The 18,260-nt window shown below is 41.3% G+C and overlaps 1 protein-coding gene across 5 annotated transcripts in view; it reads right to left on the bottom strand.

Annotated features, from left to right (window-relative positions):
* The window catches only part of TNC (tenascin C), a 267,005-nt gene that overhangs the window by 87,759 nt on the left and 160,986 nt on the right, over nt 1–18,260 (bottom strand). For all 5 annotated transcript variants that reach the window (XM_033960452.1, XM_033960454.1, XM_033960453.1 and 2 more), the window contains exons 7-10: nt 15,725–15,973; nt 14,683–14,868; nt 6,065–6,154; nt 5,504–5,767 (exon numbers count right to left, since the gene is read on the bottom strand). In XM_033960452.1, the coding sequence (XP_033816343.1) occupies nt 5,504–5,767; nt 6,065–6,154; nt 14,683–14,868; nt 15,725–15,973 (789 nt within the window). The remainder of the gene's footprint in view (nt 1–5,503; nt 5,768–6,064; nt 6,155–14,682; nt 14,869–15,724; nt 15,974–18,260) is intronic.

The following is an 18,260-nucleotide window of genomic DNA, read 5'->3' as shown; positions in this document are numbered from 1 at the left end:
TCTCTCTTTAGCTCCTGATCCCCTCTCACTGACCCTTGCGACTGCATGTTATTCCGGCTAGGTTTCCATGGCAACCCTGCTCGCGGGTCTGTGAGTGTAGGGTCGTTTTGTTATTTCCTCGTGGGAAGCTGTCCGGGTCTGGCGGCGCCGTGTAGGGCGGAAGCGGGGAGGCGGGGCCTCAGCACGGGCCGGGCGGCTCGCACCGCCGGCCCCCAGGAGCCCGAGGCCGGCGGCGGGGGAGGCAGGGACATGCCTGGCGTGCCATGGTGCAGGAGGAATGGAGATCGGCGGCTGGCTGCGGTCCGGCTTGTGGAGGCGATCGGCTGGTGACGTATAAGCGCGCATGCGCACTCCTTCGGCCACAGACCTACAGTGCACGGAACACGCAAATAGGAGTGCGCATGCGCGGCTAGCTTTTTATTATATAGGATTGACCCAACATGGCTGTGTTTCAGCATTTGCCTGCATCAGGGGTTGTTAAGAATTGTAAGATCAAAATCTGTATGTGACAATTCACATTAAATTGTTCTTGCACAAGAAATTGTTGTAACTCCAATGCTCCAGCATCAATAGTATGTGCTGAAATTCTGCCAAATGAAATGATTCATGGTGTGATAGCACCATTTGTATTGGGTGTAGTTCTGGTTATTGCATCTCAGGACAGCCAAAATGATTAAAGTGGTGGAATGGCTCTCCTAAGAAGAAGGCTAAGGGCTCCTTTTATGAAGCCGCATTAGCGGTTTAACGCGCATAATAGCGTGCGCTAAACTGCTGGCCACGCTAGCCGCTACCGCCTCCTCTTGAGCAGGCGGTAGTTTCTCAGCTAGTGCAGGGATTAGCGCGTGATGAAAAGTCCCATGTGATAAAGCCGCTAACGCGGCTTCGTAGAAGGAGCCCTAAGGGGGAAAAGTTAAGATACAGTAAAAGTCGAGCTTTTACCGCACCTTAATTTACCGTAGCTCAGTACTGAAGGTTAGTTATTTCCACAGTGCAAGAATAACGCTGCTTGTGAGTAATCTCACAAGAGCATTATTTCTCTATCCCAGTAGCATCATGCTGCAAAGCCGTGACCTGATGTTCGTGAGCTGTTTCTTAAATGGACCAATGGTAGTAAATTACCCTACCCAATGGCCCTCCGAAGCCCCCTAATTCTGTACCCCCTGACGTCCTTTCTCTGCTCATTTACACTCCCCTCAAGCCTACCTGGCTAATCCCAGGAAGTGTGATGGGGTCATGGCAGAAGCAGTTGCCATTTGCTCCTACCCATTTTGGTGATGGGTTCAAAAAGGTTCTGGTGACCCTTAGCAGAAGTTTCCCGGTACTAACACTAGAGTTCAGGCTACCTTATAAGGGTTAGTACTGAGCTATTTTGCATGCATCAGCATAGTGTGCATTTCATTACTGTGTAAAATGTGATAAGGACGTTTAAATACCTACGTGATGGCAGCAGCCAGACTAATAACGGGAATGTTGAAATATGCTCACATTATACCCTATCTCCAGCAATTACACTGGCTGTCAGTTGCTTTCACAGTTCAGTACAAAGCAGTGATGATTTGTCACCAATTCCTCTATGGTTCTATACCTGAACTATTTAAGAGTAAAATTATTATCTACCGAATAGAACATTGCACTCTGAGAACTCAGCCCTATTAAAGGCAAATACCAATCCAAAATATGTTGAAACTAACGCAATGTCCTTTTGTTGTGCAGGGGTGAAAAACTGTGGAACTCACTTTTGGGTCAAATACGGAAATGTGGTGAAAAAGGCACATTTAGGAAACTACTTAAAACACATTTGTTTGTAAATGTCTTTTTTAAGATATTGATTCCTCCTGACTGCTGATTTCTGAAAACCTGTTCAGAATGGTTTGTGTAGTCCAGTGGTCTCAAACTCAAACCCTTTGCAGGGCCACATTTTGGATTTGTAGGTACTTGGAGGGCCTCAGAAAAAAATAATTAATGTCTTATGAAAGAAATTACAATTTTGCATGAGGTAAAACTCTTTATAGTTTATAAATCCTTCCTTTTGGCTAAGTCTTAATAATAATATTGTCATTTATGGTTAAAAAGACATATGATTAAGAAACTGTTTTATTTTACTTTTGTGATTATGATAAAGATACTGAGGGCCTCAAAATAGTACCTGGCGGGCCTCATGTGGCCCCCGGGCCGTGTGTTTGAGACCACTGGTGTAGACCTTTTTTGGCATTGATTGCTATCTTTCCGAGGATTTGTTTACTTATGTTTATGTGTTTTTCTATTTTGTTTTATAAACCTACGTATGCAATATCATGTACACCGTTTAGGTTTTAGACGGTATAGAAAATTTTAAAATAAATGCGCATGAGTCGAGTCTCTTTCATTTGAAAGGAAGCTCTGGAATGAGAGGGCATAGGATGAAGTTAAGAGGTGATAGGCTCAGGAATAATCTAAGGAAATATTTTTTTACAGAAAGGGTGGTAGATGCTTGGAGATAGAAACTGTCTGAATTCAAGAAAGCCTGGGTTAGGCACATGGGATCTCTTAGAGAGAAGAAGAGTTAATAGTTACTGCGGATGGGCAGACTGGATGAATCTTTCCACCTCTTTCGCTAGATGAGCTCCTAGACAACTATGATTTTCTAGCCCCCCCTCATATCCTCTCCCCCTTTCAAGGCCCCTTCAAGTCCCTCCTCCTGATCCCCTTTCAGCCCCTCTCTGAATGTCACCTAGAGCAGTGGTTCCCAACCCTATCCTGGAGGACCACCAGCCAGTCAGGTTTTCAGGATAACGTTAACAAATATGCAGGGAACAGATTTGCATACCTGTCACTCCATTGTATGTAAAAATTTCTCATGCATATTCATTAAGGCTATGCAACTAAAAAAAAAGTGTGTAGGAGCAAGGGCGAGGCAGAGGCATTATCAATTTTATAGAATAGGGTCTGTGCTGGGACTGCTGCTTTTTAACATATTTATCTATGATCTAGAGATGGGAATAACTAGTGAGATAATTAAATTTGCTGATGACACAAAGTTGTTCAAAATTGTTAAATCACAAGAAGATTGTGAAAAATTGCAAGAGGACCTTGGTAGACCGAAAAACTGGGCGTCAAATGACAGATGACGTTTAATGTGAGCAAGTGCAAAGTGATGCATGTGGGAAAGAGGAACCCGAACTATAGCTATGTGATGCTGGGTTCTGTGTTAGGAGTCATTGCCCAGGAAAATAATCTAGGTGTTATTGTTGAGGATACCTTGAAACCCTCAGCCCAATGTGCAGCGTCAGCTAAAAAAGCAAATAGAATGTTAGGAATTATCAGGAAAAGAATGGAAAACAAAGATGGAAATGTTATAATGCCCTTGTATCACTCTATGGTATGGCCGTACCTCGAATACTGTGCAGTTCTGGTCACCATAGCTCAAAAAAATATAGCAGAATTAGAAAAGGTACAGAGAAGGGCGACAAAAATGATGATTTACAGAACGGTTTACAACAAAGAGAATCTGTCAGCCTTGGTTTCCAGTAGCGTTCGTCTTTCCACATATCAGTTTTTTACATACATACATAGTAACATAGTAGATGACAGCAGAATTTCCGCGTATTCATCATCATAGGACTCTTAGGGACCCCTGAAGAAAACATTTTGTCGAAATGCGGAACGTGTCGGGTCCTGCGCCACTAGCGGACTAGGTCCTTTTGACTTGTATGTGGATTATTTTATGGTATATTTGGAACTTGGATTTCCATTGTATATTTGGAACTTTGTTTCCCTCATTAAAGTCCATCTCAGGATCATCGTCTTTCCACAGTGACTTTTTGGTTTCTCTTAGACGCAGATGAAATACATATCGAATTATATAACTTGCATGGTTGGGTTCCTTAAGCCAAAATTGTCATATGAATGAGATTTCACATGTTTCCTTAAACATTTGGTAAGGAAAAGAATTCACAAATAGAGGTTTCTCAAACAAATTTGTCATAAAAGGGATGGGGTGACTTCCCTGTGAAGAAAGCCTAAAGCATCTAGGGCTCTTCAGCTGGGAGAAGAGACAGTTCAAGGGTGATATGATAGCGGTCTATAAAATAATGAGTGTAGTGGAAAGGGTAGATGTCAATCGCTTGATCACTCTTTCCAAAAATACTAGGACTAGGGAACATGCAATGAAACTACTAAGTAGTAGATTTAAGACAAATCAGGAAAAATATTCCTTCACCACAATGTGTAATTAAACTCTGGAATTTGTTGCCAGAGAATGTGGTGAAATCAGTTAGCTTAGTGGTGTTTAGAAAAGGTTTGGATAAATTCCTTAAAAGAGAAGTCCTTAGGCCATTATTGAGATGGCTTGGGGAAATCCACTGCTTATTCCTAGGATAAGCAACATAGAATCTGTTTTGCTACTTGAGATCTAGCTAGCTGCTTGGGACCTGGATCGGCCATTGTTGAAAACAGGATACTTGGCTTGATGGACACGAAATGACAATTCTTATGTACTTATGTGGCCAACTACCATTAGTTGTATGCCAGCACTTACATCAGGTTTCAGTCCTCACATCCAAAGCTGGATGTGGGAATCCTCACTATTCTACAAAGGTTGTTTAATGCTAAGGAGCCTTAATAGAATTGACAGGTAGTATGGATCTTAACAGAGTCTAACTTTGGGTGCAATTTACAGAATCTGGCCCATAGCATGCATTTTTTAGGAAGGGTGCATCTTCCTTTTAAAAAGTGTGCACTCTTACAACATAGCTCCTATAATGAACAAATGCCCAGAAAAAGAAAAAAAAAAGAACATTCCCATAAACAACATGAAATGAAAATTTTCTGTCTGCTCATCCTTAAGGTGGAATTTGTTGCTGGGAAAAGTGGTCAAGGCAGTTAGAACAACCGGGTGTAAAAGAAGGTCCTAGAGGAAAAGTCCATAAACTGTGTAAGCTTATAAAAGCAACTACTTATCCTTGAGAATGAGCAACAGTGAATGGATTTATTTTGGGGATCTAACAGTGACCAGAACCCTGTATGGCACATCGTATAATTTGCTGTGTCAGTGATCTCCCAAAGTACTATTTCAACAAAAGAATGCCCTTTACCATAACAATATACTGAGAAAAAAGTTGCAAAGAAAGTAGGTTAGAAATGAATTTAAAGTGAGCTCCAGGTTTCTGTAAAGTTAAAAAGTAATGGTTAATTTTGATGTTATAGTGCCTTTAAAATAAAGTAATGATTAAACGTGACCATACTGTAAATCAAAAATTAATAGCAAAGGTAATAAAATTTTCTGGTGGAAAAGGGGAACATCACACTACTTAGTGAAAATGAGAAAAGGTGGAACAAGATATAATAGGAAAAATAACTGTTTATTTAAGACAAGGAAGATATCTTGTGGACCCAGAACCACGTTTAACATTTTTAGCCATTCCTATCCTGCCTGATTTAGACAGCTGAGGAACATCCATTAGAGTGGAACACTCAGTTGCTAATTAATCCAGCCTAATAAGTTCATTCCAATGTCGTTACTTACCAGTAGAACCTTTCACTGGGACTGGTCTGCTTTTATGCTTTCCCTTCTCAGCCACAATGGTAATAGTATAATCTGTGTTTTCATCCAGTCCTTTCAGAACATATGTGGTGATTCTCGAAGATATCACAGCTTCATCCGTCTTGCCAGTGGAAGACACATAGATGATCCGGTACTGATCAATTTTGGACTGGGGTTTTTTCCAGCGCAGTGACAGTGTACTTCCAGTGGATTCAGTAACCTCCAGATCCTTGGGAGGATCCAAGTCTACAATTTGAAAATCAACAGGTGACTGTAAGGCATACATTTGGGGCTCCTTTTACTAAGCTGCGATAGCATTTTTAGCGCGTGCAGAATTTTAGCATGTGCTAAACCCGCGCTACGTGGCTAGAACTAATGCCAGCTCAATGCTGGCATTAGCGTCTAGCACGTGCGGCAATTCTGCGCGCGCTAAGTACGCGCTAAAACTGCTATCGCAGATTAGTAAAAGGAGCCCTTGGTGTGTCTTGTTTATTTAGCCAGACACAGAAGCTGTGATGATGGACGCCTAATGTTCTCTCTTACCAGTTGCTGCATTAATAGTTGCTGGGTTACTTTCTCTGTCCTGCTTCACGGCAGTCACCCCAATGCCATACTCTGTTGCAGGTCTCAAACCTAGGGAAGAAGAGATAAGGGATGAAAACCTAACTGTGTCAAATATATAGCAACTGGTAGTTAAGAAACAGATTGCATTCTTAATGAGTTTTGAGTATTCCTTCATATGGATAGGTAACATAGTAACATGGTAGATGATGGCAGTTAAAGATCCAAATAGTCCATCCAGTCTGCCCAACCTGATTCAATCTAAAAATTTGTTGGGTTTTTTTTTCTTCTTCTTCTTCTTAGCTATTTCTGGGCAAGAATCCAAAGCTCTGCCCGGTACTGTTCCTAGATTCCAACTACTGAAGTCTCCATCAGAGCTCCCTCCGGTTCATCTGGCCATCCCAGCCACTGAAGCCCTCCCCAGCCATCCTCTACCAAACAGCCATATACAGACATAGACCTTGTAAGTTTGCCCAGTACTGGCCTTAGTTCTTCACTATTTACTATTATTTTCTGATTCTAGATCCTCTGTGTTCATCCCACACTTTTTTTGAATTCCATCACCGTTTTCATCTCTCTCAGGAGCACATTGCAGGCATCCATTACCCTCTCCGTAAAGAAGAATTTTCCTTACATTTCTCTTGAGTCTACTAGCCCTCAATCTCAAATTATGTCCTGGTTTTACCATTTTCCTTTCTCTGGAAAAGATTTTGTTCTACGTTAATACCTTTCAAGTATTTGAATGTCTGAATCATATCTCCCCTGTCCCTCCTTTCCTCTAAGGTATACATATTCAGGGTTTCCAGTCTCTTCTCATGCGTCTTTTAGCACAAACCTCCTATCATTTTCGTCGCCCTCCTCTGGACCACTTCAAGTCTTTTTGTGTCCAAAAATACTAAATTGACAGTGATAGCAACTAAATATATTATAATGATGATACTAATAACTGAATGCTTCATTTACACATACAAAAAAGTTGGGATGGTTGTTATATTCTAAGCAGAGATTATATGTAAACCCATACCATACCCTTAAGAAAACCACAGCACGATGGCTGAAACGTTGGTTCTATCTACCCAGACTCGATGAGACCTGGACAGCAGCAACAATCATTCAACATCTCTCAGATGGTAATACATTTCAGTGACTATTGTCCAAATGATGATACCACTCAATATTCTACAGACTACCAATTTAGATGCCTTTATTTATTGAGGCTCATTTTCAAAATACTTAGACACAAAGTACCATAGAAATCTATGGTATTTTGATTGTCTATGTGGTTTGAAAATGAACTCATATCGCCAAGACATGGCTATTTAAGGAATAACTGAATCTATTATTTTAAGTAAACTTGACCTAGTAAGATGTTCAGAATACTGCATGTACTCATGTTGATTGAAAATGTTTCCATTCATGCCGTTAATGGCATGCTTTGTGAGCAAGATGGGTGAGCCTCATGAAGATGACTTAGATTGTTGATACCTGGTCTTTAAAAGGTCTGTCTCAGCAAACTATTTTACTTACAACACTTTCAGTTCTTGGCTCCTCTCTCTTGGCTAATATTCAAAAGAAGTATGCAGTTCATTCGGAAAATTAATCATATAGGGGGAATTCTATATATGGTAGCAAATGTTAGATGCTACTTCTATGCCAAATTGCCAGCACTGAAAAGTGTTCTAACGGATACAAGGCACCAAAATGGGGCAGAAACAGCAGATCCACACAAAAACAAAATTATTTGCCCATTTATAGAATAGCCTAAGTATTTTCATGTGGATCTGCAAAGGGGATAAGGCCATGGGCCAGTCAGGGGTGTTATCTTAAAGAGCACACCAGGGTTATAGAATAGTGAAGATCCATGCCAAACTTGCACGCCAGGATTTATATCTGATTTTAGTTAGTGTAACTCCTTGTGCCCAAAGTTGGGCACAGATTCTGGCATTAAGCATTATTCTTTAAAGGTATTTTCTCAGTTCTTGTGTAAATCAAGTATATGTGTTTATTCTTAGATGTGTAAGTAAAGTGTGCTCTTTGTTCTCAAATCCCCAGAAAGCTTTGCTTCTCCCAGAGAGCCTGGCTGCAACCACAGAGCTTAAGCCTGCCCTTCTTTAGTTTCTGGGAGAGAACAGTTGCCATTTTTGTATGACTGCATGGCTGCATGAGGACCTGAGTCTAGCATTGTCCTTTCACCAGGTTTTCACCCTTTATTTCTGCTAATTTAATACAGCTTAGGTTTAATATCTAAATCTGGAATAAAGAATGATACGGTGACTATTACCCATGGCTAGCCGTGGTGAACCTGCAGGAATGAGGAGGGAAAAAACCTGGTTGCTGTGGGTATGGGGACAAGGTCATGCACTGCCCCGTGGAGCGGTGAATGGCCTTGTCCTTACAGTAAAGTATTTTTCGCATTGCTTCCCTTCCCACCCAACCTGCTCAGCAGCCCTCTTTGCAATCGTGACACTCGCTCCCTCCTGATTGCTGGAGGCCAAAAAACCATCTTGGCTCTCCCTCCCTTCCCCTCACCTTTGTGGGTGTTTTTCAGTGTTTTCTCTTTCTGAGGTGTCCAGACATAGTGACCATTTTCACAAGTCCAGCGCGCCTGCCCCAAAGCTTCTCCTCTAACACGAGCCGCCCAGGCGGAAACAGGAAGGTGCATCAGAGGAGAAGTTTTGGGGCAGTTGTGTGGGATTTGTGAGAACATTGCCATGTCTGGACACCTCAGAAAGTACCCGCGAAGGTGAGAGGACGGGAGGGAGATAGCCCAATGAGGCGAAGAGTTTGAGTGGCACTGAAGGGAAGTGAAGAGAGAGTGGGGAGGGGAGAAGGGAACAGATGCTGAAGGGAAGTGAGGTGGGGAGAGAGATGGGAGCAGACACTGTAGAGAAGTAGAGAGAGAGGGAGAAGCACATGCTAGATGGAAGTGGGGAGGGGAGAGAGAGGGGAACAGACACTGAAGGGAAGTGATGAGGAGAGAGACAGGAACAGACACTGAAAGGGGAGAGACAGGGAGCAGACGCTAGAAGGAAGTGTGGAGGAGAGAAAGGAGAGCAGATGCTGGATGGGAGAGAAGAGAGATGGGGCAGATTTGGAAGGAAGTGGAGAGGAGAAAGAGAGCGAGCACCAACTGGATGGAAGGAGGGGATAAAAAAAAGGGAACATGCTGGATTGGAGAAGAGGATAGAGTTAGTGAGATACTTGAAGGATTGAGGGAAAGAGGTAGCAAGCTGTAGGTAGACAATGAAAGAGAAACCGAGGACTGGAAAGTAAGAAAGTAGACAAGAGGTAGAAAACAAATTGAGAAGGAAGAGCAGAAAAGGAAGGGATAGAGAGAGGAGAATGAGATACCAGAGCATTGGGGGAGGGGGAGGAGACAGATACCAGATATGAAGGGAGGAAAGGAGGAGAGAGATGGAAGGGAGGGAGAGAGAGATGGAAGGGAAGAAGACAGAAATGTCAGACCATGTGGGGAGCATAGGGAAGAAGATGGGTGCCAGACCAATGGGGGGGGGGGGGGCAGGGAGGGGGAGGGAGAGATGGAGAGGAGAGGCAGACAGTTTCTGGAAGAGGCATAGAAAAAGAGCAAATGCCATATGGAAGAGGCAGAGAGAAGGCAGACAGTGGATGGAAGGAAGAGAATGATGAGAAAATGAGGAAAGTGGAAACCAGACAACAATGGTAGAAAAACATTTCTATTTCTATTTCTTTTCTTTTCCTCTTTTTTTTTGCTTTAGGATAAAGTAGTATTGTAGCTGAGTTGATAAACGTTTATAAACAAAGCCCTGCCAGCTAAAGATCTCTTCCTCTAATTCGGCAGCCAAAACTCTGATTTATAAAATTGAACTGCAAAGTAATGGCGGAATAGAAATCCCTAATGTAATATAATGTAATATTGTTTCTTTTTATACTTTAATAAAACAAGTTCAGTATAAAACTATTTGAGGCTTGTGTGGATGGGATCAGATGGTTTGCGGACACGGGGACCGAGCTCGTGGGAATGAAGCAAAGATGGGGACCAACCTCAAAGGGATCGGGCAGGAATGGGGACCAAGCTCATTGGGATGGGGTGGAAACAGGGACCGAGTTTGCGAGGTCAGGCAGAGTCTGGAACACGGTATATCCATTTTTAAAATAATAAATACATTTCCCATAAGGTGTGTGAACACACTTCCTGCTTCCCTTTGAATAGGATGGGCTGTTAGAGTAAGAAGATTCTGTACATTATGTTGGACTGTCTTGAAATCTTCAAATTGTGTTTATTCTCTACTTCAAGTTATTAAAGAAAGTTATTCCCCAAACTACAGAGTCTGGCTAATAACATTAAGGTTACAAAAGTAAGGGTTAACTGAATAGGACCCTCATACAATTGCCAATAGAACTCAGAGTGAGTTCAACAGTGCTTGTCCATTCAGAGGAGTCCTTGCTTTTTAGTACAAAACCTGAGGAAGTTTCAGGGAAAGTCTATGGTGAGACTATCCAATAAAAGCTGTAGACAGCTCAGGAACTGATCCCATAAAGGATATGCATGCATGGATATGTACTCAATGTGATGGAGGAGTGTTCATCCTTTGTGAACCCAGCTGATCAGAAATGCTATAGTTTATGTCAAGCTACAGATTGTGAGAGTAGTGGGATAGTATACATCATTAGATGTCCCTGTCAAAAACTCTATGTGGGGCAGATTTCCAGGGCTTTCAAGACCAGACTTATAGAACATCGATCATGCAATGTAAGAGAGCGAGTGGAAGCCACGATGGTGCAGCATTGTAAGGATCAACATCATAATTTTGAAGATCTGCGATGCTGGGTTCTGGAGCGGGTGTTTCCTTCTGCCCGAGGTGGTGATTTTAAACAACTGCTGCTGCGAAGAGAACAGCGCTGGATCTTTTTTCTGCAAACCTGTGTACCCATTGGTTTGAATAGTTGTATGGAATGGAGAGCTTTGATTTTGATTTTTGGTTTTTTGGTTTTGATTTTGTTTTTTTTTTATGATTTATTTCATTACAGATTTGAAATTATGTGACATCATCACGTGTACGTGGTGACACTAGGAGCTTTAAGTCGACAGGAGATAAAGCGGGTTAACTGACACTGTGAGCTGAGCTGCGGTTTGATATTTTATTTTGTTTTTATTTTGATTGCTTTTGTATGTAAACCGTTTTTGTTTTTTTCTTGGATGTTGTTTTTGGACTCATAAATGATGTGGCACAGTGGTTAAAGCTACAGCCTCAGCATCCTGAGGTTATGGGTTCAAACCCATACTGCTCCTTGTGACCTTGGGCAAGTCACTTAATCCCCTCATTGCCCCACTAGGACAGAGGGGAAAAATGCTTGAGTACCTGAATAAATTTATGTAAACCGTTCTGAGCTCCTTTGGGAGAATGGTGCAGAAAATTGAATAAATAAATAAATATTGAGTATTATCCAGTTAATTTTAGGAAAGTATATTCTGTGGTTTGACTTAACTTTATTGGTCAGCTGAATATTCCCTTAGGGACAGATTCTATAGACAGTATTGAAGCATACCTTCATTGTAAGTGCCGCTCTGCATGGTTGTCAATCAACCACTATGCACTGCTTGTAGAATCACGTCTGGCGGTGCCTAAGTGGACTTAGATGTCACTAGGCGATCTTGAGGTTTTACTTGGCTTAATTTACCAGCACCTAACTCGGATGCCTAGTGACACCTAAGTCATCCACCCCTATTTTCTACCCCTAACCATGCTTGCTTATCAGTTATCCTACTTCTCTGTATTGGTTCAGTCAATTATCTTGTCAAGGTTGGATTATTGCAACTCAATGTACCTGGGTCTCTCAAAGGTCAGTCTGCAGAGACTTCAGTTGATATGGAGCACTGCTGCCAAACTCATTTTTGGTAAGAGTAAATTTGATCATGTAACCCCATTGCTCAAGGAATTACATTGGCTTCAATTTAAGTGCGTTTATATTGCATTTTAAATTCTCTTTGGCATTTTTATTACTTTGGTTACTTTAGATTGGAATGTACACAGATTTCATCTCGCTAGGAATTCAAATAAATTAAAACTTACATGTCCTTCCCTTAGGGGTAAAAATAGAACTTTCAAGAGGTTCAGCCACTCTTTCATTTTCAAACTAACTGAGCTCTGGAATGAGTTACCGCTTTCACTTAGAACTCTAGGTCCCTTTGTTTTATTTCGGAAAGCTCTGAAAACTTTCTTGTTTACTAAACACCTGGAAACTAAGGGCCTGTTTGTGCTGCGGTAATGGCCCCGAAGCCCATAGAGATTCAAAAGGCTTCGGGGCCATTGCCGCATGGCTTCGTAAAACAGGAGGTAAGCCATTCTAGATTTCATGCTTCTTTTATATTTATATGTAATATGTAATATACTTATTGTAAACCAAGTCGAGCATCTTTTCGTTGAAGACTGGTCTATAAAATTAAGTTTTGGTTAGTTAGTTAGTATTATAAAATGATTCTTATGTGTAGAACTCACAGGAAAAATTCTGGCACTACTTAGTTAATCATCATGTATCAAATATATTTAATCTCCACTAAGGTGTAAATGGTCCTCATTATTCACAACTCTGCGGCAATGCCGGTTGATAGAGTTGGTCTATTGAACTTAGTGGAGATTAAATATATTTGATACATGATGATTCACTAATGTAATGTAATGTAATTTATTTCTTATATACCGCTACATCCGTTAGGTTCTAAGCGGTTTACAGAAAATATACATTAAGATTAGAAATAAGAAAGGTACTTGAAAAATTCACTAAATGGTAGAAGTACACAAAAAGTATACCACACTACTCAACTGGTGAAGTGTAACACATTAAAAATATTCGGAGTCATCCTAGATAGATGCTTAACTTTCGAAGACCATACCAATGCCCAGGTCAAAAAATGCTTCTGTACCCTCTGGAAACTTTGCACTATCAAACACCACTTTGACCACCTCTCCTTCCGCTTACTGGTCCAATCATTAATCTTAAGCATATTGGACTACTGTAATATCATATACCTAGGAGCCTACAAAAACACCATCAAACGCCTAAGAATGCCGCTGTCCGCCTCATGTTCGGCCTCAAAAAATACGACCACATTAGCACCTATTATGCTAAACTCCACTGGCTGCCGGTGGAGGCAAGAATCACCTTTAAATTCGCTTGCCTCTGCTTCAAAACCTTATCAGGCTCTTCACCAATCTACCCATCTGAACACCTTGAAATTGCACGCCCCTCTCGCACACGAAACACCTACCTGTTCTCCTTTCCCTCCCTGAAGGGCTGCCTCTACAAAAAATTCCTTGACCGATCTCTAGCATTCCAAGCGGGCAAATGGAACAAATGCCTCTCTACCCTCATCTCCAATTCCCCCCACTATCAAACATTCCGGAAGTTAACCAAAACCTACCTCTTTGACAAATTCCTCTGATCAACCCTCCCTCCTCTCCTGACCTCTCCCCCCTAGACCCTTACCGCCTCATGCAACACTGCTATCGGTAACGCTGCTGTATCTAACTATAGCAATTGTAACCGCTCTGAACATATTACCTAGCTGCCAAAATAACTTCACCGTATATTTACTGTCAAAAATGTAAAGGTAACTTGACCGAATATGTATTGTCCAAAATGTAATTCTAACATTAACGAAATTGTAACATCGCTGTAAATGTACAGTCTCTTCTTCTGTTAACCGCATAGAACTTCCAAGGTAATGCGGTATACAAGAATAAAGTTATTATTATTATTATTACACAGGCCTCAGAATCGGAGCCTACGTACAGCTGCCCAATCACAACCGAAAAGTCAGTGTAGTTATGCTCCTACATGCTCCAGTCATCGGCCAAGAACTAAAATTATAAATTCAACTACCTTATTTTAACTTTATTATTTTAACTTTTTTATTGTTATAACTTGATTGTTCTATTTTGTTTTCTTTTTACTTTGATTTAACCCTTTTAAAAACATAAATATATTACTAATGCGCATTTGCACTTATCCGGTATATTGAAACTGTGACAAAAAAAGAGGTCACTTATCTTATGTTTAGCTGAGAAATCTCTATATTTATCTTCAACATGCCGTGTTGCTTTCTATAAATGCCGACGCGGCCATCGTTTTGCGGACTCCTTTCCCGTTCGCTGTTTCAGGGCCAGCAACAAGGCATCAGAACTAAATCGCTGATGGAGGAAATTTAGTTCTGATGCCTTGTTCTGAGGCCTGTGTAATGTGTTACACTTCTCCGGTTGAGTAGTGTGGTATACTTTTTATGTACTTCTGTAATTTTGAATAATAATACCACGGGGGTTAATTGTTTTAGTGGATTCACTAAATGGTGCCAGAATTTTTCCTGTGGGATCTACACGCAAGAATCATTTTATAATCCTTGCTTAGCAGAACTCTTAGTTAATGTTTTAACAAATTTATCAACTAACTTTGATGGTGCAGTCAATTACCATGCCATTTAAGCTAATTGAAACAATTTGGGATGCACGTGGATTTTAGTTAAGTGTCGCTAGGCATCAGCAATTAGGGCACCTAGCGGCGCCTAAGTAGGGAACACTTTATAGGATCTGGCCTTGTTACCAAAAGTACCTGACATGTCCTACCTGTAAGGGTGATGTTAGTTGTGATTTCATTGCTTCTTGGCACAATGACCTCAACGTAATCTCCTCCAGCGATGGGAGCATGTTTGACCCTGTAATATTCATTCTTTGCTTGGCTATTTTTCCATTCCAAGGTGATGTTGTCTTCTGTCTGGGACACACGCTTCAAATTTGAAGGAGCATCCAGGTCTGTGGGCAACAAGAATGGTTTCCATCAAGAGTAAAATATTTGAAAAGCTATCAATGCAAGAGTACTGGATACTTTCAATTAATATTATAACACATTCAGGATTCTTTAGGCCTGATGAAGCTAGGAATGAGGTGTTTTATTTCGTGGAATCATCTATCAGAAGGACCTTTTTTATCTTAAGGGTTCAACCTTTCCTGTTGTGAACACTGAATCATTCTTCAATCTTGGTTCTGTTCAATCTGTCTTGAGTTCACCAAGAAATGCAATAAAGTACCCTTCTATGCTAAAGTTCTTACAATTGGCTATTAATAAATAGAAGAGGAACATGGGCTTGGGGAACAGAAGATACACAGAACTGAATTTTGATTCAGTTTTTGATAGTTTAGACTAGGCCTTGTTTCCTATCTTGTGCCAGCTGGGTTCACTCCTTCCCTTGTCAAATATGCTGGTGGGTGGAGGGTGTCACTTAACTCCACACCTAAAATCCTCCCACAGTACCTTTAAATCCTTTAGTTCTTTGCTGGCAGTGGGCAGCAATATATTCCCCCTGCTCATGCTAGCCCAAGCCTTCCCTCTGATGCAACTTCCTCTTTGCAGATTCAGGAATTTACATCAGAAGGAAGGCTTGGAGCCAGTGCAAGCAGGGAGAATGAGTTGCTGCTAGTGAAGACTTAAAGGATTTAAAGGTACTGGGGAGTAGAGTTAAGTAGCCCCTCCCCAATCACATGTGGAGGGGGGAGAGAGATGCTGGGTGAGGTGGGGTTTGTCATTCCCAAAACTGGGTGTCTGGCTACACCTCTGCCTGCAAGAGGTAATATGTGATTTCTTATAAAAATTGAGCAGAAATACTCTTACCTGTTGTAATGGTCTTAGTCACCTTCTCACTTATCATGTCCCCACGTTGACCAAAGAGCGTCAGATTATATGTGGTGTCTGGCTTTAAGTCTCCCAGCCTGTACTGGTCCTCGTCTTTATAGAAGGTCACAAATTTATCTCCATAGACAAGAGAAGTGGTGTCGACTTCTGCCAGAGGTTTAATCCACGATAAAATGGCACTCGTATCTGTAATGTCTCTCACTTCAAACTGGCTGGGGGAGTCGATCACTATTAGAGAGGAAAAGTAATACAGCAGGTGAAATGCACAACACCCAAAGATGTTTCTTGGAAAAGTATGCTGTCATATTAAAATGACAGGGAAAACAGCCATAAAGACACAAAAAGCAACAAAATGCAGTTTTGTTTTTGCTGTTTTAGTGTGTGCTTGAGAAGTAACCATTATCTAATACTGTAAGTGATTTATCAATTATGTTTACCAGGAAATTGCTTGAGGAGAGATACTCCTAAAAATATGAGAAGGAAAAGGGTCCAAAGCACATCTACTGTACATTGTCCCAACTTAAAACATAATTTCTGAATCTGATCATCTGTTACATTTGCAAAGGTACACCAAGATCTATCTACCTGGATATTATCTGAATTATCTTGCTCAAAAAATAAATCATCATATTTTACAGTAACAAATGTAGCCCTTATCGTCAGGATTTTGTAATAAAAATTTTTTCGCTAGCTCATCCATAGTTGGTCTGTTAGTTTTGTCAATTTTTTCACTCACATGAGTGAGTGATCTCCACAGTTTAAATATAGCCTTACTTTGATCTTTTGAACCACCTATTTTATTCCCATAATACATTTTCCGGGCTTTCCTAAGTTTCTGATTGTATTCAGTAATTTTCTTTCTTTATTTAAGCTTGTCAACCTCTAAATTACTTTTTTTCCATTTACGCTCAAGTTTTCTATAACCTCATTTGAGACTGCGATGATAAGTGGAATACCACAGTGCTTTACAAACATAGGGAATTGTTTTTACTGTAAGTGGTGCAAATGAATCAAATATTTTTTTCTGATTCATCCCTCCAAATATTCAGGGTATCTTCAAGTTTGCAATCATTAAGAGAATTAGGTAGAACTGCCAATAGTTGAGACCAAAACATTTCTGTATTAATCTTTTTCCTCACAGTTATTTCTTTCCTAAATGTAATGTCCTGAATTTTTGACATAAAAATAGGTAGGTTAAAGTTACCCAGATAAAAACATAAGAATAGCCTTACTGGGTCAGACCAATGGTCCATCAAGCCCAGTAGTCCGTTCTCTCGATGGCCAATCCAGGTCCCTAGTACCTGGCCAAGACTCAAGGAGTAGCAACATTCCATGCTACCGATCCAGGACAAGCAGTGGCTTCCCTCATGTCTTTCTCAATAACAGACTATGGACTTTTCCTCCAGAAATTGTCCAAACCTTTCTTAAAACCAGCTATGATCTCCACTCTTACCAAAACCTCTGGCAATACATTCCAGAGCTTAACCATTCTCTGAGTGAAAAAATATTTTTCTTGAGATAAGGAGACCAGAACTGAACACAATACTCCAGATGAGGTCGCACCATGGAGCGATACAGGGGCATTATAACATTCTTAGTCTTGGTAACCATCCCTTTAAAAATAATTCCTAGCATCCTGTTTGCTTTTTTTGGCTGCTGTCTAACATTGGGCAGAAGGTTTCATTGCATTGTCTGCAATGACATCCAGATCTTTTTCTTGGGCGCTAACCCCAAGCATCCAGTAACTGTAATTTGGGTTGTTCTCTCCAATATGCATCACTTTGCAATTGTCCACATTAAATATCATCTGCCACTTGGATGCCCAGTCTGACCAATATAATCTCTGTCATCCTGTACTATCAATTGAGGACCTGTGATGGTTTAAGTCAGTATAACTAATAAGATCTAGAATATGATTTTTTTCATGTGTAATGGCAGATGCAGAACTCACAAATGATTTAATGTTGGCTATATCTACTAGTACTGCCCGATTCACGATTCAAATCGATTTACCGATTCATTTTGGGGGAATCGATTTGGATCGATTCAAAAACAAAAAAAATTGGCCTCCCAATTCATTGTCTGACTCTCCCCCCTCACCCCCTAAAGCAGGATTGGCAGCGCTGCCTCTTGCTGGCTGGCCGCTGCTGCTCCTCCTTTAGAAGGCGAGGGGGAGGGTCAGTCGTGAAGTGCTGCAGTGTCCGGCTTCCCCCCTGGCCTCCCACACCTCCATTTACCTAATTCCAGCAGTGAGCAGCCTGCAGAGAGGATAGCCAGTACTTTAGTGATCCTTGCAGGTTGCCATAGGCCTCAGGAGCTGTCTTCCCTCTGCCACGATCTTACCTCTGACATCAGAGGAGGGGCGTGACCGCGGCAGAGGGAAGACAACTCCAAAGGCCTGTGGCAATCTGCAATGATCGCTAAAGTATCGGCGATCCTCTCTGCAGGCTGCTCCCTCCTGGAATCAGGTAAATGGAAGCGTGGGAGGTCAGGGAGGAACACACAGGCCTTCAGG

Source organism: Geotrypetes seraphini, chromosome 10 (assembly GCF_902459505.1).
Source record: "Geotrypetes seraphini chromosome 10, aGeoSer1.1, whole genome shotgun sequence".
NCBI lineage: Eukaryota > Metazoa > Chordata > Amphibia > Gymnophiona > Dermophiidae > Geotrypetes > Geotrypetes seraphini.
The sequence above is the reverse complement of the archived record's forward strand: the minus strand, read 5'-3'. Positions and strand labels throughout refer to the sequence as shown.